The following is a 25,547-nucleotide window of genomic DNA, read 5'->3' on the forward strand; positions in this document are numbered from 1 at the left end:
ATTTCTTTGCCGAGGGCCGGCCCTCGGCAAAGAATTTTTAAAAAATCCTGAAAATTTCTTTGCCGAGGGCCAGGGAGGAGGCCCTCGGCAAAGGTTTTTAAAAAAAATAAAAAAATTTATTTGCCGAGGGTCGGCCCTCGGCAAACAAATTCAAAAAAAACATTTCTTTGCCGAGGGTCGGCCCTCGGCAAAGAAACCGCCAACGGCGCCGGCGCCTGACGGCTTCTTTTCTTTGCCGAGTGCCCGATAAAGAGCCCTCGGCAAAGACCCCTTCGCCGTCTAAAAATTCCCCGATGGGTCTTTGCCGAAGGTTTCTGGGCCTTTGCCGAGGGCTAGAGCATGCGCCTCCAGTAGTGTTCACCTAGTGGCTGATGGCTGCCACGTATGTTTCAAACAAGCTGAATTTGGAGAAGGTTTAGTTAAGTAGCAAACTACCTCGTATGTGTCAAACTAATCCCCTGAACCACCCGTGTGCCTTGAACCAGACCAGGAAGACGAACAGTACTGTTTCACCATGAACAGTAGAGGGAACACCTGGATTGAAAGTTTGAAACATAGGCGGTGCACGATCCGTTGATGCAGCCTCTCCACTATCGCGGAGAGCAGGGAGTCAAGCTCGGCGGCCTGAGGACGAGGAAGCGGGTCAGTGTGGACAAGGCGATGGTGACGGCCGCGACGGCGTGTGCGACGAGCAAAGTCGAAGACGAGCGGTGAGCAGGTGAGGGCGGCGCGCAAGGGCAAGTGGTGAGGGCTGCGCACCAGGGTGAGGTGAGGGAGGACGGTTATGTAACTGGCAGTGCGAGGTGATCGCGTGATGTAATCCTCGTGTGATTGATCCTGAGGGCGCTGATGACGGGATTCGCCGGATCAATCAATCAAAATATAGTAGTTTCCTTCTTGCTCTTGCATGTACGATTGGCTCACAGCGTGAAGGGGGATAGAGCGCGCGAGGGAGGGCAGGACTAGGTCCACCGCACGCACGTGTGAGCGTGGGAAACTTCGGGCGACCGATGCGTGAGCGAGCATGCGATAGCCTGGTGTCGAGGGGTCGAAACCGCTGTAAGCATTGTTGTTTGTCGGATGTCATTGAATGTGATGTCTCCGGTGGCTCAGGTGGACTCAAGAACATGGAAGAACTCAAAGATCACGCAAGGGACATATAGGTTTATCCTGGTTCGGGCTATCGGGGCCTACGTCCAGCAGTTTGAGGATCTTTGTATTCAAGAGTATCCAAATTGGAGGTTACAACAGATTGTAAGAGAGAGATTTGGCAGGGGATCGCTCGGTGGCGGTGAGGTCTCCTCGTCGGAGAGGAGGAAGACAATGGAAAGGGTGGAGAAGCTCTTGATACTCCTCTCAAGGTGGCCCTACTCTCGGTGCAGAGCTCGAGCTGTTCCGGTGATGACTGAAATGATCTGTTCTGTTTGGAATCGTTCTCGACTCTCTGTAGGATCCGACCTCCCCTTATATACCGAGGTAGGTCGGGTACATGGCGGTTTGGGGAGTCTAGTATGGTCTACATACGCCAGAGTCTAGGAGGGTCTTGCAGCGGCGTGAATGGACCTTGGCGTTGTCGTGGAGCTAAAGAAGCCATGGGCGTCGTCTGGAGATACAAGAATCATATCCTATCATATACTCTTATAAAGCAAAACCCCACTAGTATTGTTTTTCAATCCACAGCCCTCCACGTCATCAGCGTTCCATGCCATCTAGTTATTTAAACCATCCAATTCCCATTGTGAGGCATATCTGTACGTGCAATAATCAATGGACGCAGTAATGTCTCCCCATCTCCTATTGTCTTTTCTCCTTCCAAGCACTTGCAGAGTGCTATCATAAAAATATTTATATCGCAGCTGAAACAGTTGCCCACTTCATCCATTACAAACCAATATATAAGAAACCTTTCAGCATCAATTGAGACATGATTTCTTGAGCTCCCGCAACATGACTAAACTCTGCCTCTCACCACTTTCCGTTTGGAGCCTCAATTAATTTTCTGTGAATTTCGCTGAGATTTTCTTTCAGATTTCTTGGAGGCTGATTTTGCAAAGGCTACATGCATGGAGATTATAGTATGGATAAAGCGAAGCGGCAACTTTCATGAAAGCACGAGTGGTACTGTTACGTACGTCTTTTTTTTTTTTTTTTTGATGAAAGAAGAATTATATTAGATAATAAACCAGTACATCAACATGTTACAGGCACTCTGGATTACACAAATATGTAGAAACTGATTTTCATCTAAGGCCTGGTTTAGTTCATCCTCCTAAAATTTAGTCTCTATCATATCGGATGTTTGGACACATACATGGAGTACTAAATATAAACTAAAAAATAACTAATTGCATAGATTGCCACTAATTTGTGGGACGATTTTTTAAGACTAATTAGGCATAATTTGACAATGTGGTGCTACAGTAAAGATTCAGTACACGTGCTAATGACGGATTGATTAGCCTTACTAAATTCGTCTCGCAGATTACTGAGAACTTCTGTAAAAACACTCCCATGTGACACCTCGACGTAACACCCGACGTGACACCTATAAACTTTAGCTGGCCTCCGGCGATATGCCCAAGAAAGGAGGGAGGGGGACCAGCGGTGGTGGTGGCGGGGGGCGGCGGCGGCCGAGTCGCTAGACGCAAGGGCTTCCCTCTGATCTACGTGCTGTTACGACATAGACCCTGTGGTACTACTACATAGACCTTGATGATTGACGAAGAGATCCAGAGATTATGTTTCTAAGCAAGTTGCATGCAGAATATTATGTTTCTATGTAGAGAATAGTATTTCTCATACATGACCGATCAAGGAGCATCTGATCTGTTCGCAAGCATTAGCTTTATTTGTAAAATTGTTTCTATTTTATTGGTCGATTCGTTCTTTACCTTCATGTTGGTTCGCAAGTATCTTACAGGAAGCATTGCCTTTGGAGTAAGGGAGACATAAATAGAAAAGGAACATGTGTAGTTGCAGGGGAAGACAGCTTGCAAACCCAAAGATCAGGGAGGACTAGGAATTATTGATATAGAGAGTCAGAATAATGCACTTTTGATGAAATATTTGGATACATTTTATAATAATGCAGAATTACCCTAGGTAACATTGACATGGAGAGCAAATTCTACTCCAACACTAAGACACCACCACATATCAGAAGTCTAGTTGGCTCTTTCTGGTGGAAGGATATCATCAAACTTTTTGATAAATTCCAAAGCTTCTTAGTTTGCAATCTTAGCAGAGGCAACACAACTCTTTTTTGGACACGTAGTTGGGCAGGGCAAAATCTCAAAGATACATACCCCCAGCTTTATTCCTTCACCAGAAAGCCAAAATGCTCCATAAGATACTTTCTTGGTCAAGAAGTTGACAGAATTTTTAGACTGCCATTGTCCTCACAAGCTGCAAGACAGCTGTAAGAGATTGGGATGGAAATGTTCAGACACTTGGTCATATTCCTGGGGCAACTCAAAGTTCAGTAGTAGAAAGGCCTACAATATACTAATTGGTAATTCAGAAGCTTCCCCTCTTTTCTCTTGGCTCCAGGCCTCATGCAACTTAGGCAAACATAAATTTTTCTTTCGGCTCCTAATCAAAGATAGATTGAATACAAGAAATTTGTTGAGAAGAAAGAATATAGAGCTAGACGACTATAATTGTGTTATGTGCAATGGTGGCCATGAGGAAACAAGTTTTCATCTATTTTTTGAATGTGGTTTCAGCCAAAGCTGTTGGAATTCTATCCCTATTCGCTGGAACATGAACCTTTCAAAATTTTAGACATGATAATTGAAGCTAGAGCCAACTTTGGGAATCCCATATTCAGAGAAATATTTATAACAGCATGTTGGGTAATATGGACGTCAAGGAATGCAGTCATCTTCGATAATGCTCAGGTTGATATCAATGTTTGAAAGAGGAACTTCAAAGAAGAACTTGGTCAAGTCTGTACTAAGGCCAAGTCAAGCAGGCAGACACCCCTCATTGCTTGGAGAGATAGCTTCATTGTATAGTTTTACTTTCCTTTTATTTTTGGGCTTGAAAGCCTCTTATTTCTGAAACCTTGTAAATGCAATTCTTTCATTTAATGGAAAAAAAGCAGGGGACTCTCCTGCTATTACGGTTAAAATCTTTTGCCCCGATGCTGAACAATGCAATTATAGGACCCCTTCATCAACGAAGCATGTTCCCGGGAGTCCCCTTATATACAACCAAAAACAGGTAGCTGAACATGAAGCACTTGGTACAGGCAAACAAACGTACCCTTATATACAACCAAAAACAGCCTCGGTCTACCATCTATCAATTTGCTACGCGGCTGGTCGCCCGCCGCCGCCCTAGCCAGTTGACTGTCTCGTCGGACCCTTCGCCGGCGACGATCACCCACCGGGTATGCCCATCCCTTCCCTTCCCTTCCCTTCTCTTCCCTTCCCTTTCTTTCCTTTCCCCTCCCGTTGCGCGAAACCTAGCAACCAAACCCAAACCCTATCTTCGTCAATTTGGCTATTTTTATCCGGAACGGATCTAATTACAAGTGTATATACATGGATTTGGATCTGATCTAATCACAAGTTTATGTTGAATTCAGGTTCATCAGCCGGCAACCGAGATGGCCGGACGCTTCATGTTGGAGAAACTCTCCCATTCATCTAGATCGAGGAACCTCCTTGGGGCACATTTCTCATCTGCCTCTGCTCTGCTCATCCGCACTACTGCATCGGTACGTATAAGAGCTATATGCGTGTTAATTTGAACGGATAGGATTTTGGATTCCAAATTATCAATGAAGTTGTGGACACCTTTGTATCGAGCTGCCCCATCCCAATTGTGCCAGTATTGTTTTTCTCTTCTCTTATCTGAATTCTTATTGTTCCTTCACGACATTCGTGAGCTTCTTTCTCCACTTTAAATTTAAATTTGTTTTTGGAAGTTTTAAATTTTTGTTTTTGGAAGGGAGAAACGAAAAATTCTCATTTTGTTGTCGCCCTTTCAAGAAAGCAGCGTTAGAGCCCTCAGTTTTTCTTTTCCCATATAGCTGTAGCACACGGTGCTTCCCAATTAACCTGTGAATTCATAAACTCTCTGTTGCTTTCTCTGTTGCGCTGAAAGAGGCTGAATTTCTGAAGTTTTTAAGAGGCCACTGATTGAAATCTCTAATCTTGTTATGACTCCCAGGATGGTGGCACCACCCTCAGTAACCATCTCCGTGGACTACCTGCACATCCTAGCACTGTTGTTCTGAGTAACCACGTGATTCATGGCAGTGTAAGTAAAGTACTAGCTTTCTCAATTTCCCTGCCTTATGTGTGCTGCGGATTGTTGCCGTGATGATTGCACAAGCTTGTAATTGATCTTGTTGGGCTATATGTGTAATTGATCTTGTTGGGCTATATGTTGTTCAGAGATGCATGTTGCATTGTTGTTGGGCTACATTTACATTTGTAGCTGGCCAACTTTTCTTTGCTTTATATATTATTATGACCTAATAGTGGTACTTTATTTGCTTATTATCTATGCATATTTAAGAATCTAGATGTTTATAATAATGTAGCTTGGTTCAAATCAGTTTTATTTTCTCTGCTAATTTTCCGATCGTAACTTAAGATTATGACTTCTGGTCCTGCCCTACAAAGGTTGCAAGGTACAACAGCACATTCTCATTCTCCTATCCTGCTGCTAAAACAAGAAGCCCAACAACTGGCATGTCATCCATTATCACCCATCCCATGAAGCTGGCATTTGTTGATTCTGTTAGAGGACCGAAGCGAACTTTTTCATCAAAAATAATCAAGCACAATATTGATTGGGAAGCTGAGAGGGCAGCTATGGAAGCTCATTTGAAAGCCATCAAGAAATTTTCCAGGGGTGCTAATTTGGAAGCCCAAAATGCAGATGTCCGTGCTGACTTTGAACGTCACAAAGCTTTCTTGGAAAACCTAACAGACACAGCTAATGCTGACCTTGCAGCTTGGAAGGCTGAAATGGACAAGTAAGTTTCCTGATTACTTACACGAAGGTGTTGGTTGAATAAACCACTATTTTGTTTTCTGCACATATGCTTCTCTTAATGTGTTTCCTAATTATTTGCACATTAACCGCTTCTCAATGAAGTTGCTTTTGTTAGTTTTGGAGGTGAAATTGGAAAATCTTGCTCGTCTAAGTTAAATGATTGGGAAAGAATACAAACTTTAACGGTACAAGTACCAACTCAAATCAAATTCAACACAATAATTAATAAATGACATGTAACAACTCATCCTGTGTTCAAAGCAAAGTCAATGGCGGCTGGCAAGTAATTTTGAAGCACTAAGATGGCAATGTTATGTGTCAGTTCTTTTTTATGCATCAGTTTGCCTTTTGTACCGGCCAACTTAGTCTGTTAGTCAAATAACATAAGACACTGCTATACGTTTATTATTTGTTTAGTTGGATTTTTCGCTTGGCAATTACAACAAGAAAAATGCACTGTAGCATGTTTTGAATCAGTTATCTACTCTTCAATATGCAAACAGAGTGATGCTTGGATTCTTTGCCAAGCATTGTGCTGCCTTGCCAAGCTAGGAATCAGAGTGGGCAGGGTGTTTGGATGTGTTGCTAGCTTTCATTGATTCTGTGTAGGCGAACTTTTCTTTGTTGGCTTAGGAGAGCCAAATTGGCTCTCCTTGTTCTTTGCTGGTTATTTCATTTCTATTACTTCAGACTTCACTTGTTTTTTTTTTCCGCTTGGCAATTACGACTAGAAAATGCATTGTATCATGCTCAATAATAGCAAACTGAATGTTGTAGGTTTACTCATTTCTATTGTTCGTTTACTGTGTTCTTTTTGTTGTGCTGTTGGTATATTCATTTCATCATATTTGTTTCTGATTCATTTTATCAAAATTTGTTCCTGACCTGCAGGGATGCTGCTGAATTTGATCGATTAGTAAATGGTATTTTGTGTGTTTTGACTGCCGTGGCAATGTATGGGATCTATTTAATGCACAGTTCGCTTGAATGTCATTGCAAAGGCCAAAGCTTGGTTGCTGCAAAGGCCAATGTGGAGGATCAGAATCCTTAAGTTTCTGCAAGTGCCATTGTGATAGTTCAGAACCCTATAATTTGTTGAATTAGTAGATCCAACAAGTAAGATGTAAGGCAGACATGTTTTTTTTTTTAATATTTGTATTAAGTATTCAAAGAATCCTTGTGACTTATGTAAAAAGGTACCCTGCTTATGCTACCTCTAAGCTCTTGCCGTGTAATGTTATGTGTGTTAATGGGAACTCAAAGGCATTATCCACTTGTGCTAAAAAAAAAGGCATTATCCACTTGCATCAGCCAATGGAGCTCCCATGGACTCAGGTGATTTCGTGTGAACTGCAACGGTGGAGCTGGGCTGATTGTGGAGCTTAAAGAGTTTTTTCTTCTGGTAGATTTTTTTTTTCTTTAGATTGAGTACGTACGCCAAACATACGCAATGCTTTTGGAAAAAAGAAACACACTAATGAACCCTGTTTCTACTGCACTTGGCCTGGTGCAGCATGAATAAAATGCAGAAAAATTATAGTGCACTTGGTCTACTGCCACCTCTTTGCTTCTTGCAGCAAACTGCCATGCTGTACAAACTAGGTCTCTTTCCGAAATGCAACATGACATATGCCTTCACCTGGTTGTGTAGTCACTACTGCATTTGGCCTGGTGCAGCATGAATAAAATTTAGAAAAATTATAGTGCACTTAGTCTACTGCCACCTCTTTGCTTCTTGCAGCACACTGCCATGCTTTAGAAACTAATTATCATCCCATAAATACTAAGAGGTGATATTCATGTGCAGGTACATCTGGCCTAGGTTGTTTGACAGTGAAATCAGAGCATCAAGGTTAGTATTCTGCAGTTCAATCTTTATTTTGTTTTGTAATTCATGGTTAGCACTGTTTCTGTAAACTGAAAACCTGGGAGTAACATACACTTGATAGGTTTGCTTACACATGATAGCTTTACCTTTGCCATCAGCTCTCGAATAGAGTTGTCGGAAAAGGGGCACTCATATGTGGAACCACATATCAGAAACTATAGTTTACAACAGAAATTCAGTATGAAATACGATACAATATATATATAATTATACACTGTAGCAGGCTACCTTTTCAAAAAAAAAAAAAAAAACACAGCGCTGACCTCTCTTGCAAATATCACCTCATTGATGGAGTAGAGAATAATCTATAAACCAATGATGACAGCAGGTTCATTTAGCCAACCTATGTATACCAAGCCTATATAGTTGTTTTGCTTTATACTGTATATTCAAACTATTGTGCTTCATGTTAGACGAGTGGATAAACTGCGTTTAGAATTTTTTGGAATATTTATATTTATATGTGTCATCTTTCATGTTCTTCAACTAATGGTTACCGTATTAGACAAGAGGTTAAATTGTGGGTACATTTCAATGGAAAATAGTGCCTCTCCTGCACCATTGCGAGACAAGACTAACACTACTAATGGAGGTAACCAAAATAGAAGGGCAATTATTATCTTCAATACACCCTATTGTTTATATTATATAAATGATAATCAATAGTATATGGATGTAACACTGCAGGAAGCGATGTTGCACAACGCAGGAGAAAGAGATAAGGCTCGATGACACGCAATGTCTCAAGAGAAAAGGGACGAAAAAAAATAAAAAACGTCGAGAAGCATATAAAAGAAGAAAGGAGCAACAACTGCGTACCGAAACTACCAATGGTTGTATAGTAGAAATGATGGTGAATAATAATATAGATATTACTATTGATGTTTCTTATGAATAATAATATAGATATTACTATTGATGTTTCTTATATGTGTTGTGTCACAATTGTTAGATGGTCAGGATGCATCAAACAAGGAAAATATGGATCCTAATGAAACAGATGACTGATTGCATAGGAATGATTCACTCTATGCAAATGATATACTTATATCCAATCGGCTGTCAGGTAATTTAACTGTTATTAATATGTCATCAATCCCTACATTTTTGTGTTGGCGAATCTTTCTGTAGGTTTATATACAATGAGAGGATCGTTGATGGATATCTGGTGTGTTTTGTTTGTCTTGCTACTATTTTAACTCAAACACAACTATGTAGGTGATGACGATGAAGTAATTACTGCTGGTAGTATAGTTAATCAAGAAATGCAGTCACAATGCACCGATGCTTCACGTAAGAGAGAATTAACAAATGAGCAAGTCATGGCTGATCGTGCAAGGTGTAAGATGACATGCAAACATGACACCTGAGCAACGGGAACAAAGGCGCAAGCGACAGAGGCTTTACAATCAAACTCCATCTTGTAAAGAGGCAATGAAAGTGGCTAAAAAACACTCCAGGGAGGTGTGGAGGCACACCTTAAACAGTGAATCCATCGCAATGGAGAATCCACTATTTAATCCAAAGATGGTGTGGCCCACTACAAACTCATCTAGGCCTCATGGACCCACAGTAAGCCCCAGCGACTGTGTTATCCCACAATGCAGTGCAACACCTATTTGCTTCCCACAAGCTACTGAGGAGATAAATGATGACGATGAATGCGGTGATATATTGCCTGATCATATGACACATAGACAAAATGTTCCACCTGGTCAAAGACATGCATTGTTAGCCCGTCGCAACACTGCGTTTGAGTGCCACATCGATCGAAACACAGGACTGGCTAACAAATGATGTTGAATGCATGACTAGAGACCACGCGGATGAAAATACGTCCTTACCTCTCTCAAGAGTGACCAATAACGGTAAGTAACAAGGCCTCCCTACCCTCGTTCCTTGACATGAAACAACTTTATTCCTATCTCAACCATGTCAATTATGTGATTGACAGAAAGCGTTGGACCACACAAACAAAATGCATCAGCTACACCTGCACAACCATTATTTGATGACACCGGTAATTTGCACTACTTTTTACATTCTTTATTTTATTTGCTTTCCTTTATTGTTACCCAAGCTGTAATATCTCATGGCACTATCACGATCACAGACGATGATGAGGGCGATATATTCAAGGATGATGAGTAAGAGGACAAGAGATACTTGTTTGTTGGGCAAGGCATTTGTACTAAATACCGAATACCTTTATAAACATCCACTCCTTTATCTAACCTTTATTTTTGGCTTCAAATGTCATTTTAATAGAGGAATCAGATGATGATGTCCAAAGTGATACTCCTGAGGAAGACACGGTTTCTAACCCTGAAGTACCTGACCCATATGAAAAGGTGTATAGTAACATGCCTAGGGAGACACACATGCTAAAACCTGTCCCAGATTGCAGCCACTGCGGTGTGAAGAGGTTTCCAAAAGAACCTCCTGGGTTCTGTTGCCGCAGCGAAAAGGTCAAGCTGAATGCGTCAGTCATACCAAACCAGCTCATGAGGCTTTGGACGAGCTCCGACGTGGATGCTAGGCACTTCCGTAACAATATCCGGTTTTTCAATGGCCACTTCTCTTTCACTTCCCTCTACTGTCGCCTCGACAGTGCTACTGCTAACATCAGAAACAGCGGCATATATACCTTATGTGCACATTCCATGATCTAACACAACATAAGGTCATTTGGGAGAGAAGATGGTTACGAGTCCAGACATCTTGAGCTTTACTTCTATGATGATGATCCGAGCCTTGAGCACCGATACCAAAGGTGTTGGGAAGAGAAGTACCAAAAAGATAAAGAAGTTATAGAGAGATTGGTGGCCATCCTTCGTGGCAACCCATACTCACAACATTTTAGGAGTATGGGGCAGGTTGAACATTTCGAGGACTATCGTCTCACACTTAACCTTGATCAACGATTGGACCAAAGGACATACAACGTGCCGATGGCTTCGGAGGTGGCTGCTATTTGGATCGAGGGTGGTGAACTCCTTGGTCAGTTTTAGAATAGTGTTGTCTTGCATGGGAAAGATAGGAGTAGGCATAGCATCCGATCATACCATAGATGCTACGATTCTCTTTCATACCCACTCTTCTTCCCTAGCAGTGAGCTTGGATGGCATATGGATATCTCAAAGAAAGGTGTTACCATGGAGGATGTCAACATGGCTCGTGCCCTGCGTAAGGCTGGTACAGAAGAAGAAGAAACATGTTTATTTGTCTTCATATACTTTTCATGTATACCAAACCGTTATCCTAGAAACACCTCTAATGCCATAGTTTTTTTTGTAGACTCTCCGGGAAATTTATGTGTTTCTGTGCGTGACTATTACTGCTACAAGTTTAAGATGTGACCAAGAATCTTTAATCCCATACTTTATGGCCAACGTCTTTTCCAACAGTTTGCGGTTGACACGTACATCAAAATTGAGAGTTCTTGATTGGATTACATACGCAATCATCAAAAGGAGATTAGGGCCGACCTCTACCAAGGATTGGTTGATAACCTACATGTTGGTGAGGGTAGATCAGAAGTTGTTGGAAAGCGAACAGTGATGCCTTTGTCGTTTATCAGAGGCCCAAGGGACATGAGGCGTAGGTATTTGGATGCCATGGCACTGGTGCGGAGGTTTAAAAAACCAGACATCTTCCTGACTATGACATGTAATCCAAAGTGGGATGAGATCATGTGTGAGTTGTACCCTGGACAAACACCACATGATCGTCCAGATCTTATTGAACGAGTCTTTAGGGCAAAACTGGAAGAGCTTAAGCACATGTTGATAAAAAAGGATATCCTTGGAAAGGTTCGTGCACACGTGTATGTTGTGGAATTCCAGAAGAGGGGTCTACCGCACGCATATTTTTTGCTAATCATGGAGGGACACTACAAAATCACGTGCCTAGAGCAGTATGACCTTCTCATCTCAGCCGAGCTCCCAAACAAGAAGAAGTATCCGGACTTGTATAAAATGGTTACAAAGCATATGATGAATGGCCCTTGTGGAGTACTTAATCGCAATTGCCCGTGTACAAAGGGCCATGAATCATGCAAGAACCGTTACCCGTGACCTTTATGTGATGCCACATTACTGGGCAAGGATTCATACCCAGCTTACAGACGGCGTGACGATGGTAGAAAAGAAAAAGTTCGTGGGCATGACCTTGACAATAGATGGGTCGTGCCTTACAACCCATACCTCCTACGTCTGTTCAATTGCCACATCAATGTTGAGGCGTGTGGGAGCATCAATGTCGTCAAGTATTTGTTTAAGTATATTTACAAGGGTTATGACCACGCATCTGTGGCTGTGAGAGAGGTTGACAAGGAGGACAATGAAGGAAACATCGATGAGATCAAACAGTACATGAATGCTAGATGGGTAAGTCCACCAGAAGCCTTATGGAGGATATATGGTTTTGATATAAGTGATAGGTCCCCTTCGGTGTTGTCCTTGCAGCTCCATCTTCCTGACATGCACATGGTGTCATTTCACCAGCTGCTACTGCACGTCCACGGTCCACCCCTTGACTTGAAACTAAAGTAGCCGCGACATCATGAGCCGGTCCCTGAATTAAATCTTTTATGAGCACTTCAAGCTAAAAAAGCCTAGAGTTTTCGCCCTCTTTCTTGCGAAAACACTGGTGACCTCTTTCTTGCTCAAACACTGGTGAAGGTGAACTAAGAGCATATCGATTGGCCTGTAGGCTGTAGCAAGTATCTTCCTCAGTACTAGCAAACATGTCTATGCGTTACAGCGGGAGAAAAAAAAGTTATCTATTATATTTACAAAAAATGAGGATAGGAAATGCTATACGGCTGTTTATGTTTTACCTCCACAATTTTAGTTAACATTGGCGATAATATGACAATGACTAAGCCTGTATCGATTTTTTTTTTGCAAATTACGCAAGTACAGACGCAGACGCTCAACACGTACGCACACTCACCCATACGAACACACAGTACGCAAACCCTAACCCTATGAGCACCTCTGAAAGACACTGTTGGCGCATCTCGAGATTAACTAAGTCACCACTGGCGCCTCGCTGTTGACGGAAACGTCGCCTACCACTGAAAGCACAACGCCATTAAATCCTGAAATAAATCTAGGAAAATATGAGCACCCGTGCCAAGTCGAGGACTTAAACTCGGGTGGGCAGGTTACATCACAAGGAACCTAACCAACTGAGTTAGGCTCAGTTCGCGCCTGTATCGAGTTTAATACAACTTTGGTAGTTTTTTTTTTCTCCTGATGCAAAGCACATAATATTTATAAAATATCATAACTTAGTTTTAGAATAGCTACAGTTAAATATCGAGTCACATGACTTTCTTTGAGGACCATGAAAATCCGTGGTTCTAATATCTTATTAAAGTCGACAAGGAGTTGTCAGGGATTAGTTTGTTCACTGATGATTATAATAGAAGACATCTCTCACGTGGCAATCCTCGTCGGTGATTATAGATTATTATTATAGAGATACATTTATTTAGACGGGAGTAGACAACATATATATATATATATATATATATATATATATATATATATATATATATATTTCAGTTTACTAATTGATTAGTTGGACCATCGACTGCTTCAGAATTTAATAAGTATATGTTTTGTTTCTAATTAAAACTACATCAATAATTTGTGAAAGTGCATGTAGCCTAGGGGTTACCAGAGCCTAGGGAGCAAATATTCCGGAGTTAACGGCTTTGTGCTTTCAGTGGTAGGTGACGTTCCTGTTGACAGCGAGACGTCTTTGATGACTTCGTCAATTTTGAGGATTTACCGTCCTAGTCTTAGAAGGTGCTCATAGGTGTAGGGTTTGTATGCGTGTGTTTATATGGGTGAGTGTGCGTGCGTTGTACTATGTAATCTCAAAAAACTACATCAATAATTTGGGAGTGAAAATATATTTATTTATTAAGAAAGAGTCGATGGATGAAAGGTCCATGATGTTATATTTATTATTTATTTTTGACATTTATATAAGGAAAAAACAAAAAAAAAATCACCAGAGCTGATGAAGAGGCGGGCAAAAAATAGGATCGAGCGTACAACAGCGGAGGAACCAGTGAAAAGCGGGCAAATAAAAAACGATAATGGTTGGATACGGGCGACCGTCCCATCCGGACGCGCCTTCCTGGGCTGTGGAGCTATCCGGCCTGCCCCCCTCATGACCCATCTAAAAAAAATGAACAACATATTTTTCTTCCTTCCAGCTGACCCCGCTCCTCTCCGTGGCGTGCGCCGCCAGCTCCATCCCTAGCCGCCGGCGGTGCCCTCACCCATACCCGGTGTCCTCCTCCCCCACCGCGACATCCTCCTCCCCCACCGCGGTGGTGCCTTCCCCCACGCCGGCGGCTCCTTCACGCACCCCGACGTCCTCCTCCCCCCACCCTGGCGGCTCCTTTCCTCACCCCAGCGTCCTCCTCCCCCACCCCGGCGGCGCCCCTCCCCAGACACTGGCGTCCTCCCCACAGGGAGCTCCCAACGCCCTCAGATTCGACGGCCATGGTGCTCCCCACGGCCAGGCTCTCTCTCTCCCCATGTGTTGCAATTGCATGTTTCAATTGTTTAAGATATTTCAGAGGTATGTTGCAGTTGAATCATATGGATGTTGCAAAAGTAGATGGGGGATGTTGCACATGTTGTATATGTTGCAAGTGTTTCAAAGGCATGTTGCAAGCAATTGTTCAAAATGTTTCACCTGTTTCTAGGCGTATGTTGCAATCGTTCTGATTTGGATGTTTTATATGCTTCTCACAAATGCTGTAATAATATGTTCCAAATGTTTCAGCTTCTTCAGTCTTATGTTGTAGCAGTTGTTCTATGCTGTTGCAAGTGTTTTATTCGAAGCGTTTTATGTTGTTCGGCCAGGGGGCGAGCCGGGGCCAGCGGACGGGGGCGAGTGGCTCGCGAGGTGTGTGTGGGGGGGGGGGGGGCTAGCGGATGGAGGCGCTGGGGGCCGGCGGATGGGGGTGCTGCGGTTAGGGGGGCGCTGGGGCGTGCACATCGCGCACGTGGGCGGTGCGAAGGCGGACGCGGAGGGCTACGGGGCCAGCTAGGGGCGTGCGGACTCGCTGAAGGGCTAGCAGACTGGGCTAGGGGCACGCTGGGGGCGTGTGCAGTGGGGTGGGGGCGAAAGTTGATGCGGGGGGTTGAGCACTTTTGAGCGGGAGTCCGAACGCACGTGGTGCACCGGACGTCCGGGTGCTAGGTTAACTGAAAAAAAAACTTGGGGAATAACAAATCAAAACGTGCGGGTAAAATAAAGGACTAAATAAAAAAGTAAAATCACAAACAGAAACGGGGAACTAAAACCAATCAAAGACACGACTAAAATCGTGCGGACAAAAGAATAACAGATTTTTTAGCAACGTCACCCTTTTTATTTAGCTAGGAAGGATTGTACATATTATAAACACCATCAGGTGGGTTCAAAACCAAACATGCGAACCTAACTCAGCATCGTTCGAGCTACGAGCTACTATGAGCATCGGTATTTGGGTCTCTATGCTCATGTACAAACTCGGTACTTCTAAAAGTTGCCTTCCTCACATTGATCTCCCAAATAACCCATCCATAGATTCCGAGGTCGTTTTATTGGATACTCTTCACGACATCCAGATAGTCACTGGCTAACCTAAAACTGTCAGCTCATAGGTATGAAGCGAGAGCCATCCCTTCTCTGCATGCAATGGATTCTATCACCTCCAGGTCGATAATTCCCCGAAGGACCAATGTCGAGGCTCCCATAAATCGACCATCCTCATCTCTTGCTTGTTGCTGCCGCCGAAGCCATGGATGTGTCCTTGGATAAAGCCACGTATGGACTGAACTAGATGGAAGATGAACTAGATATTAATTGGGCTTAGTCCAACCTATTTTAATTAAATTGTAAGGCCCATAATAAATAGTGCTTCCCCATCCCAAATTATAAGGCATTTGACTTTTTTGACCCCAAGTTTGATCACTCGTCTTATTCAAAAAATTTATGCAACATATAGTCAAATTTAAGTCATTCTTGAAGAACTTTTATTAATAAAGCAAGCCATGACAAAAGAAGTGATATTTTACACAAATTTTTGAATAAGAGGAGTAGGTCAAACTTGGTGTCAAAAAAATCAAACGTCTTATAATTTTGGACGGAGGAAGTACTTGCTACAAAGGATTAATCCCGTACCAGCGGGTTAACTGGAAATTGACTCAAGTTGGATATGAGGAAGGCGTACGATCGGATCGAATGGCCATACTTGAGAGCAATTATACTTCGTCTAGGTTTCCATCGGATTTGGGTTGAGATGATAATGAAGTTGGTCACGTCAGTGTCATTTTTGTTTCAACTCAATGGTGACTGCTTGGAACTGTTTACTCCAACACGGGGAATCAGACAAGATGACCCAATCTCACTCCTATCTCTTCTTGTTAGCAGCAGAGGGCATTTTCGTGCCTCTTGAAAAGGAATCAGTCATTAGCGCTCAATGGCATTAGGGTGGGACCGGTCAGCTCCGATGGTACTTTGCAGCTGATAACGTGCTGTTTTCTAGGGCGGATGGGGAGAGTCAGTGGCGAAGCTAGAGCTGAAACGAGGGGGTGTATCACTTCAGTAGTACATAACCATATGCAAATATTTACATGGTAAATTTGTTTTTTTAAGAGTCAAATACATCAGCAATCTTTGAACTTGTGGGCTGCCACATAGGTTAAAATGGTGCACTGCACACTCTAAACTTGTAAAATGATGCACTGCAGGTTCATTTCTGGACTATACCGACCACTGTGGTGCATTATTAACAAATTTAGGGACCTAGAAATGTTTTTTTAAAGTTCGCGGACCTGAGTGACACCCCTTAAAAAGTTCCAAGGCGCTCAAGCATTTACACATTTTTCAAAGTTTGACCTACGTGACATCCCTTGAAATGTGTGTAGAGTTTGTGTATACAAAATTAGATGTCGATTATTTGCCACATAATCAGATGACATTAGTAATTCAAATGGCATATTACCATGGCCAAACCATTTAAATCCTAAAATTTTATTGAACTGTATAGTTTGATAAATCAAGGCCATATAACGGGAGCTCCTAATAATTATGAAATAATGAAAAATGAGTCTCTACTTAGGGTCTATTTGGATCATATAGGCTAAGTGGCTAACAACTTGTAGCTAAAATTTTGCTCAGTTCACCCAAATAGGAGGCCTAATTTTTAACAAGCCTTGACTAGTTGTTAGCCCATTAGCGAAGGATACAAACATACACCGACTAGTAATTAGATGGCTAATTTCTTAGCTAGCTTTTTAGCTTGGCTAATAATTAGTCTTAGCCTATCTAAATAAACCGTACTATTCTTATGTGTACTTGATATCGAGCCTAGCTGTACCCTGAACACAATACAAATCTGGACACCAATTTTGTATCTATCCCTATGATGGAGATAATCTGCAAACAAGCAATAATTACTAGCTTGCCATTGGTCTGAGCTTTCACGCTTCCATGTTGGCTCGTGGGGGGTGCATGATCATTGATTGAGGGGGGTGCACAAGTGGTGAATGTGAGATAGTTAATACTAAATTTTGTTTTTGTTGTGGGTGCATTTGCACCCACTAATGTATTCGTAGCTTCGCCCCTGGGGAGAGTGCTCGTGAGGTGAAGGATGCGTTGAACATTTATTGTCAAGCTTCGGGCCAGTAAATAAATATGGACAAATCTTCGATTCACTTTGCCAAGGGCTGCAGCCAAAGCTTGAGGGAGGAGATCAAGGATATCCTTGAGGTACTGAAACTCTTAAATGGAGAAATATCTGGGCAATGCCATCAGATGTGGGCTCAGCGATAAATGGAGCTTTCAAATATTTAAAGGATCAGGTTTGGAATAGGGTACAAGGATGGATGGAGCAATGTCTATCAGCTGGTGGGAAGGAGGTTCTCATCAAGTCTGTAGCGCAAGCAGTTCCCACCTTCTCCATATTGATAGGGACAAACCCGAGTGAAGGTCCGATCTTCACGGCAGTAGGTACGCACAAGGAATAATTTGCTGAAAATTCAGCCAAGGTAAACAGCTTTATACTTGACAAAGGTTGGGGTGTGGCCAAGAGATGGGAAGAGAGACACCGAGAATCCTTTGACCCGACTCGATCTCCACGAACTCAGGAACACAAACCAGCAGCTTTAGACCTGGCCAAGGTTGGATGAAGCCAAGCGATGGGGAGAGAGGCACCGAAACCTTGAAGGACTTCGACTCGATCTCCGAACGGCTGCAAAACCACACAAGAGGACCAAAATCCTTGAGCACGAATTAGGGGGTCTCTGAGGAACCTTCGCGTATACCGGTGAAATGGTCTCTCACAAGCCTAGGAAGAACTCGCAAGAAATTTGGGGTAAGTCACTCAGCTCTTGGCTGGAACACCATAAGGTGGGTTTTCTTCAATCCAAAAAGTCTAGGTTTTGGCTTAGATACAACAGGTATTTAGACTAGGAACGCCCCTCCTAGATAGGTGTGAATGTCTCATGAGTTCCTTCTATGATTAGGGAGGTGAAAGGGTGGAAACAAGGGGTTCCCGAGAAGCCTCGCCTGTCCTTCATCCTTCCTGGCAGTAAATTGGACATTACTACTTAATGGAAAGTCGAAAAGACAAGCCGTTTGTTGGAGGTGAAAGTAGACTTGATTATCTTTCTGTCCACATGCATCTTGAATGGTGAATATTCATCAATTGGTGTGTGTAGCTCTTGGAACTTTAGTCTTCTGTCAGCATGTAGTGTGATGGTTCAGCTTCCATGTACTGACCATTTTCTCCTTGGTGTGACTGATCTCCTTTGGTCCAGCGGCATCCCCTTCTTGTGTAAACCTTAGTAAAACATATGTAGAACATTTAGGTAGTATAAAATTCTCATTTTTAATAAATTCATATTCGGTAAGGAAAGAGTTCACCTCTTGTTGTAGTTTCTTTGCACGACTTCGCGTAATCGGTCCTTGTATTGGCGTAGTTGGTGCGTGGCTTGGTGCAGCTTGTGTATGGCTTCGACCAATGTTTACATAATCACTTTCATGGTTTATGTCCATTGGTTCTTGGCTGAGCTTATGGTTTACATGACTTGAGTCATGGTTTACATGTTTGAGTCGGATGTCCTCATCACATGTCTTGCTTCAAACTGCCCCGCGGACTGTGCCAACATATAGATGGCATACTGCACAAATTTTGGTGGGGTTGCAGAGATGGTAAGCAGAAGACATGTTGGGTGGCGTGGGATGACATGACCCAACCGAAGTGTTTTGGTGGTCTTAGCTTTTGTGACATGGAGTTGTTTAACCTAGCACTCTTAATGAAACAAGCATGGAGGATCTTACAGGATGGTAGCTCACTGAGTGCTCGGGTGCTAAAAGTGGTTTACTTCCCATACGGAGATTTCCTAGATGCTAGGATCAGACCGTCTCCCCCTCGTATTTGGCGATTCATTGTTGAGGGCTGTGAGGTGCTAAAAGGGGGTCTGATACGACAAATTGGGACAGGCGAATCAACCAATGTTTGGTCGATGGACTGGATGCCTATGTCGTGGTTGAGAAGGTCGGTGCCATGCAACCAGGCAAACCCCCCTCAATTGGTCAGTGAACTTATTGACTCAATGACAGCGAGTTGGGATCGTGGGAAGTTAATGGAATTTTTTACACTAGTTGATGTGGATGTGATCACAAGCATCCCACTAATCACGAGGCATCAAGAAGAATTTTGGGCTCGACACTTTGAGAAGTGTGGTGTTTTCTTGGTCCGATCGCCGTAAAGAATGCTTGCACATCGCAAGTTTCTAGCCGAAACTACTGGCTCCTTTGGCAGACAAGCCGCTGAGAAGGAGCGGTCTACATTGTGGGGAATCAGGTCCCCTCCAAAGTGCGTGTGTTCTTGTGGAGGCTATCGAGGTGCTCTCTCCCATCAAAGGATGTTCTTCTTCACAGGAATACGACACGGTATGTGGAGGGATTCGTGGCCGATATGTGGAGCAGGGGATTCGTGGCGCCACTCGCTCCTCGAGTGCAATATAGCACACTATGTTTGGGCGCTCGAGAAGGAAGAGATAACTAAACATATCTGTCAGATTGAGGGACAAGATGCAAAGGGCTGGTTGGCCACGGTGATGAAGTCCCTGAATCATGAGGACCTAATCCGGGTGACCGTTACCCTATGGGCGATTTGGAATGCGAGGCGAAAAGTTGTGCATGAAGATCTCTACCAAAGCCCGATCTCAACTCACAAGTTCATTACCAATTTTGTGGCTGACCTCCAATCCGTGAAGCCATAAGGGACAGTTCAGAGAAGCCCGGCTCAGTGGATTCCTCCCCCAACGAGGTTGATGAAAATCAATGTTGACGCAGCCTTGGCCAAGAGCTAAGGCGTTGTCACTGCAGCGACTGTTGCTCGCGGCTCTACGGGACGGTTCTTGGGTGCCTCGGCAGTGGTGATGGAAGGAAGAATGGAACCGGACACGGTGAAGCCATTTCGTGCAAAGAAGGTCTGGCACTCGCCAGCGATTTGGTCCTACGCGACTTCAGATTGTCGTGTGCCAATGCCAGAGTTGTTAGAAGCATCTGTGATGGAAATGCCGGAGTTGTTAGAAGCATCTGTGATGGAAGCATGGGCTCTTATGGTCACGTAGTACAGGATATTAGAGCTCGATCACGAGAGCTTAGATTTGTTGAGTTTGTCCATGAACGGAGGCAATTAAACGTGGATGCTCATAACTTAGCTAGAAGTTGTATTTATGCCGAACTAGAGAAACATGTTTGTTTTGTATTTTTGATGGCGTTTGTACTTATTATGAAGATCAATAAAGGGTTTACTCCGCTAAAAAAACCCTGGAAATTGACTCAAATTTAAGAAAAGATAAAGGTACGCTACATGCATATGTGCCATGTTGCGACCTGTATGGATTCGGGTTGGATTGGCTACGCTCATGCTAATAAAATTTTTGCAACTCCAAACTAATAAGAGCATCTCTAATTTTCTCTTCAAGAGATGTTGTAAATGGCTTAGTAAAATCCGATTGAGGGGGGTGTTTGGCGGAGTCGTTTTGAAGCTGCTTTTTATTAAAAAACGGCATCTCAAAAAAAAAATGGGAAAATGATGTTCTTGCCCTTGTCCAGTACTTCAATTGTGATTTTACCCCTGTTTTTTCAACTTTGTGTTTTTGTCCTCGTTATTTTGAACTGAACTATGCGTCTACCCCTACTTTGGATGTCCGTCTGATGTCCAGTGAATAAATGAATTAAAAAAATTCCAAACCTTTAAAGAAAAGACCAAATGCCTACGCTGCCCCTTATCCTTCCGGGCTGTTCCTCGACTCCTCCAAAACACCGACTCCTCCAAAACACATCGGAGAGGGAGCGAGCGGCGCGGTGCCCGTTGGTGGCGTGGGCGTGCGGTGGCGTGGAGCGGGCATGCGGCGCGCGACTGCTACTCCGGGGTGCGGGACCAGGAGCGGGTAGCACGCATAGGGAGCAGGCGGCGGGTCTCCGGCGGCAGCGCCTTGACACGCGGTTGGGCTGCTGGGTGGGCGGGCGCGGTGGCCGCACGGCCGGGCTGCAAGGCGGCAGGCCGCGGCGGCCGTGTGCAGTGCGAGCACACGGCCTCCTCGTCGGCCGGAGATGCGGGCACGAGGGCCACCATGGGTGCCAGCGCCGCCGTAGACGTGAGCTCTGTCACGGGCGCACGTGGTTCGTCGAGGTCACGGCATACTGCTCCGGCGGCTGACGAAGGAGGAAGAAGCGGATCCGGCAGTCTCCGTGACGACGAGGTGCACGAACTGCTGCGGAAGGAGGAAGGCGGAACGAGCTTCCAGTCCTGGGCGGGGCGGTAGCCGGTAGCCGCCAGCAGAGCTCGCGTCTGCCTGGGAGCGACGTCTCTCTCGCTCGCTTTTTTCCCTTTCCTGTATCCTCCTGTGTGCTCTGAGGAATGACGGTCTCCGCACTCATTCCTCCTCAGTCTCCCTCACCGGTCGCGTTCTCTTTGTTTTCGTGGTGGGCGAGCATGGTGAGCAGCTCGCGGTGGGAAATGGCCAGGAATTCGTTTTATGCTTCTCTCGTGTTCGGCGGCCCCGTCGATTGATTCGCTGTTCTTGCTTATTGTCTGATGCCACAGGAGGGGGAGGCGGAGGCGGCTAAGGGGCTCTGATTGGCGCGTCGGATTGGAGCAGTCGAGTTTGGGGGATTTCCTGTCCCTCTGGAAGGGATCAAATGCGGCGCCTACCTGGTGGACTGGGCGGAGCTCTAGTGTCAGCTAGTGTTCTTCCTACTGGCCTGCCTCATCTATGTGGTTCGGCCATCCAAGGAGAGCCCAGACGCGCTGGATTTCTCTTTCCACTCGGACGAGCACAGCCAGAGGTTCCAGCCCGGCTCCTTTCTTTATGAAGGATGCAACAGCAACCGCTGATTCATGTCATTCTCTTTTCCGGCTGTCGTCATTATGAACCTTTTGGTCTCAAAATTTTGAATATTTATAAATATTAAATCTGAGTTCAAATAATTACAAATTGTGCCAAATATGTTTGACCAAATTTAATCAATTGTCAACATATAATAAAAAAGTCTAATTCCAAATCAGGGTAAAATCACAATTAGGCTTAACAAACAGGGGCAAAATCACATGGGCATTTATGTCCTTTTGTACAAAGTTTAACATCGTTATGGGTGGATGACGGAGCAAGGATAAACTAGTGCTTCGTAAATGACACCATAGGAATAAATTCACAAAGTCAATAAAAATAGAAACAAAATCACAATTTCGATATAAAACCAAGGCAAACGCAAGGCCTACGGCGGCGTGCCAAATAGCGTCGTTTGCTCTCCACCGGCTTCTCCAACTTTCCCCACCTCTATCCCGCGAGTTCCGCTCGGAAGAAAAAGCGAGCCTCGTCGCTCGGCATTCCGGTCGCTACTCCCTTCCCGCGGGCCTCATCTGCGCGCGTCCCTCTCCCGCTCCTTCCAAGCAAGCAGGTGCACCTCGCTTTTTTCCGTTTCCTCGCGGGCATTGCTGCCGATAGCGCCGCCCTACACGCCGTCGCTATGCCCCAGCCGCCAGGTGACCCAGTTCGTGCCTCCTCGTGGCAGGGATACCGTGGATGGTCCTTCCAGTTCTCCCATCTGCAGGAATCAGTGTCCCCTCTTCAATCCGTGCAGCCAGTGGGTGCGAGCAGGATGGCCACACCTCGTTGCACTGGTTGGAGGTTGCTGGAGTTGTTGCCTTCCTCCCGCTGGTGTCGATGGCCGGACTCCATCTTTCTCCTTAAACGAGATGCGCTCTGCTGAGATGGCTGCAGAGATTTCCTCAGGTGAGATGCTTTTGTGGTGGTCTGATACATGTCGTGTAGTGTTTTTTTTTCGGCAATTGAGATAGGCGATATGTGGTAGTGCTCAAATTTGTGAGATCGATTTCAATTTCTTTGAGGCAGCATGCTAATGTAGTAGATGAGATATCAGTAACAGGTACAAGTGATTCTCTTGTGTGGTAAAACTTTTGTGTAATAAGGGGTCTGATTCTCTTGTTGACAAGAGATGAAGCCAGATATATTTCCATTATTTAAAACAGAAGTAACAGGTACAAGTGATTTTTCTGCTATCTTTTTTTATGTGGTCAAGAGAAAGTAGTGAATTGGTAGATTGGAGTTCATATTAGATTTTATATTCAGTCAGTCAGTGATAATAAGCCATTCACCCACTGATAATACATGAGCGACTCAATTATGATTTGCGTATGCTTGTTAAACTCTGCATTTGAACTGACTGCTAACTAACTTTTGCTTGTTTGTCACAGCTGCCATGGATCAAGGAATAGTGCTACGTCATAAGCAGAAAGACCACAAGCCATAAATGGGTTACCTAGCCACATAATTACAGACAGGGACCCAACTCTTAGGCCAGTCCGAAGGGCATTGATGGAACAAACAAAGGTAGAATATCTTGATTCTCTGCAATTCGGCTTCAACCCGATGGAGCTCTCTTCAAAACATATCTTTCGGCGTCAGTCTTTCCTGCCTTACCTTAACCCCGCTTTCACGTGGCGATTCGGTATGAGGTTTCTCCGATCTGTTTATGGTATTCTTGAAGCTTTCTTTCTTGGTCACCGGACAGAGTGAGAACTGCTCTTTCTTTCCCTAGCACACACTTAGTAGATAGTAGGCACAACTCCGCTAAGAGCTCATCGAACTTGAGTTCTAGAGTAAGACCACAGCTTGATATGGCTCATTTACTAGTATGGTTTACCACATGCACTACACCACAGCCCAAAATTAACGTCACATGTGGGTCGTTAAAAGTATCGAAATAGAGTTGAAAGGTCGGACGTTAAAGATTAGTAACGACGCCAGTATCAACGACAGATATAACGGTCGTTAAAAAGATATAATGACCGACCGTATGTCGCTGAAATGGCTTTTAACAACCCACTGGGTGACGCTAAAGATAGGCTGTGGTATAGTGATGCCCGTGATAGATCTCTCAAGCGAGGTTTGGTATCGGTGAAGTCAATCATTGAATAATGGAACCTCGAGTCTTTGCTCACATCTCAGCTGAACCGAGCATACGAATATAGAGAGAAGCTACTTCAAATTGGACGTAGGGCACCACATGCCTAGACCAGTATAATCCCTATGTCTTGTGTGCTTCGTCTTACGTGAATAGCTATATAGGTATTGCCCTTTCATGAATCAAGTGGCCTCTTCCTGAGTTCCCGTCTGCTAATATCTGTTATATGGCCCAGCTCCACACGTGGAACGAATCTACATACACGTAGTGCCTCTCTTACACTTTTGTCCTCGCTTCATGTAAAAGGGTTAACCCAGAGGTGCTATGTTTGAAATGACAAGGATTATTATAATCTGGCCCTCACCCTCCTAAACTTTCAAGGTGGTACTAAACCCACCAAAACTTCTGATGTGCTACATGGGCCACACAGGCCAACAACTACAAGCTTCTAATGGGTTGGGGTGTTACATTCCCCCCTCAGGGGCTGACGCCCTTGGCAGCTCACCATATATGCAACAGATGTCTAGGACCACCCCTTGGTACACCCCTCCACAGGCACATGCAGCAAGGGTTGATGCTCTCATATTATCATCTGTAACAGCAGCGCCCAAAATCTGCTATATGGCTGAGCTCTGCATGTGGAATGGGCCTGCATACGCATAGCACCTCTCCTATAATTTTGTCCTTGCTTTGTGTAAAAGGGTTAACCCGAATGTGCTACATTTGAAACAACAAGGATTATAAGTTGTTTCTCACCCTCCTAAACTTCCAAGGTGGTACTAAACCCATCAATTACAACTCCTCATGTGCGACATGGGCCACATGGGCTAACAACACAACTACTACAGTCTCCTAACAGGCTGAGCTGTTACATCAAGTGAAGCTTCTAGCGAGAAGGTCCTAGAGAGAAAGACATTGGAGACGAAGATCTACACGCTGAGAAGGTCCGGGAGGCGAAGACCTGCGGGCTGAGTGAAGCCGTTGAGCCATGTTAAGAAAGTGACACAAGGAGCTGAAGCCCAAAGTAAAGTAGACTAGAGTCGTACGCGTGCTCTTTTCTTTGTCTCCTTTTTCCCCACAGGGTTTTGGGATGGAGTTTTTAGTGATGCGTGCACATGTAGGT

General features: G+C 44.2%; 1 protein-coding gene, 1 long non-coding RNA gene and 1 pseudogene across 2 annotated transcripts; all 3 read left to right on the plus strand.

The window, feature by feature from the left end:
• The first annotated feature begins 4,263 nt into the window (after nucleotides 1-4,263).
• On the plus strand, nucleotides 4,264-7,285 carry LOC136462505 (uncharacterized). Its single transcript, XM_066461609.1, has 5 exons — nucleotides 4,264-4,393; nucleotides 4,592-4,723; nucleotides 5,179-5,268; nucleotides 5,637-5,992; nucleotides 6,904-7,285. The coding sequence occupies exons 2-5, from the start codon at nucleotides 4,613-4,615 to the stop codon at nucleotides 7,061-7,063; spliced, it is 717 nt and encodes a 238-aa protein (XP_066317706.1). The 5' UTR covers nucleotides 4,264-4,393; nucleotides 4,592-4,612; the 3' UTR covers nucleotides 7,064-7,285.
• A 52-nt stretch (nucleotides 7,286-7,337) lies between these two features.
• Nucleotides 7,338-21,762, plus strand: LOC136465019 (uncharacterized; annotated as a pseudogene).
• Nucleotides 21,763-22,742: 980 nt separating this feature from the next.
• On the plus strand, nucleotides 22,743-24,453 carry LOC136462506 (uncharacterized). Its single transcript, XR_010760737.1, has 3 exons — nucleotides 22,743-22,897; nucleotides 23,012-23,232; nucleotides 23,715-24,453. It is a non-coding gene; the product is annotated as an uncharacterized lncRNA (long non-coding RNA).
• Nucleotides 24,454-25,547: the final 1,094 nt, after the last annotated feature.

This window comes from Miscanthus floridulus, chromosome 7 (assembly GCF_019320115.1).
Source record: "Miscanthus floridulus cultivar M001 chromosome 7, ASM1932011v1, whole genome shotgun sequence".
Lineage (NCBI taxonomy): Eukaryota > Viridiplantae > Streptophyta > Magnoliopsida > Poales > Poaceae > Miscanthus > Miscanthus floridulus.

Bases quoted from the DNA above. Each gene is read 5' to 3' on its own strand.
- LOC136462505 (XM_066461609.1), top strand. From the start codon at position 4,613: ATGGCCGGACGCTTCATGTTGGAGAAACTCTCCCATTCATCTAGATCG. The intron at 5,269-5,636 runs GTAAGTAAAGTA...TGCCCTACAAAG, and splicing joins ACCACGTGATTCATGGCAGT to GTTGCAAGGTACAACAGCAC. The intron at 5,993-6,903 runs GTAAGTTTCCTG...CCTGACCTGCAG, and splicing joins TGGAAGGCTGAAATGGACAA to GGATGCTGCTGAATTTGATC.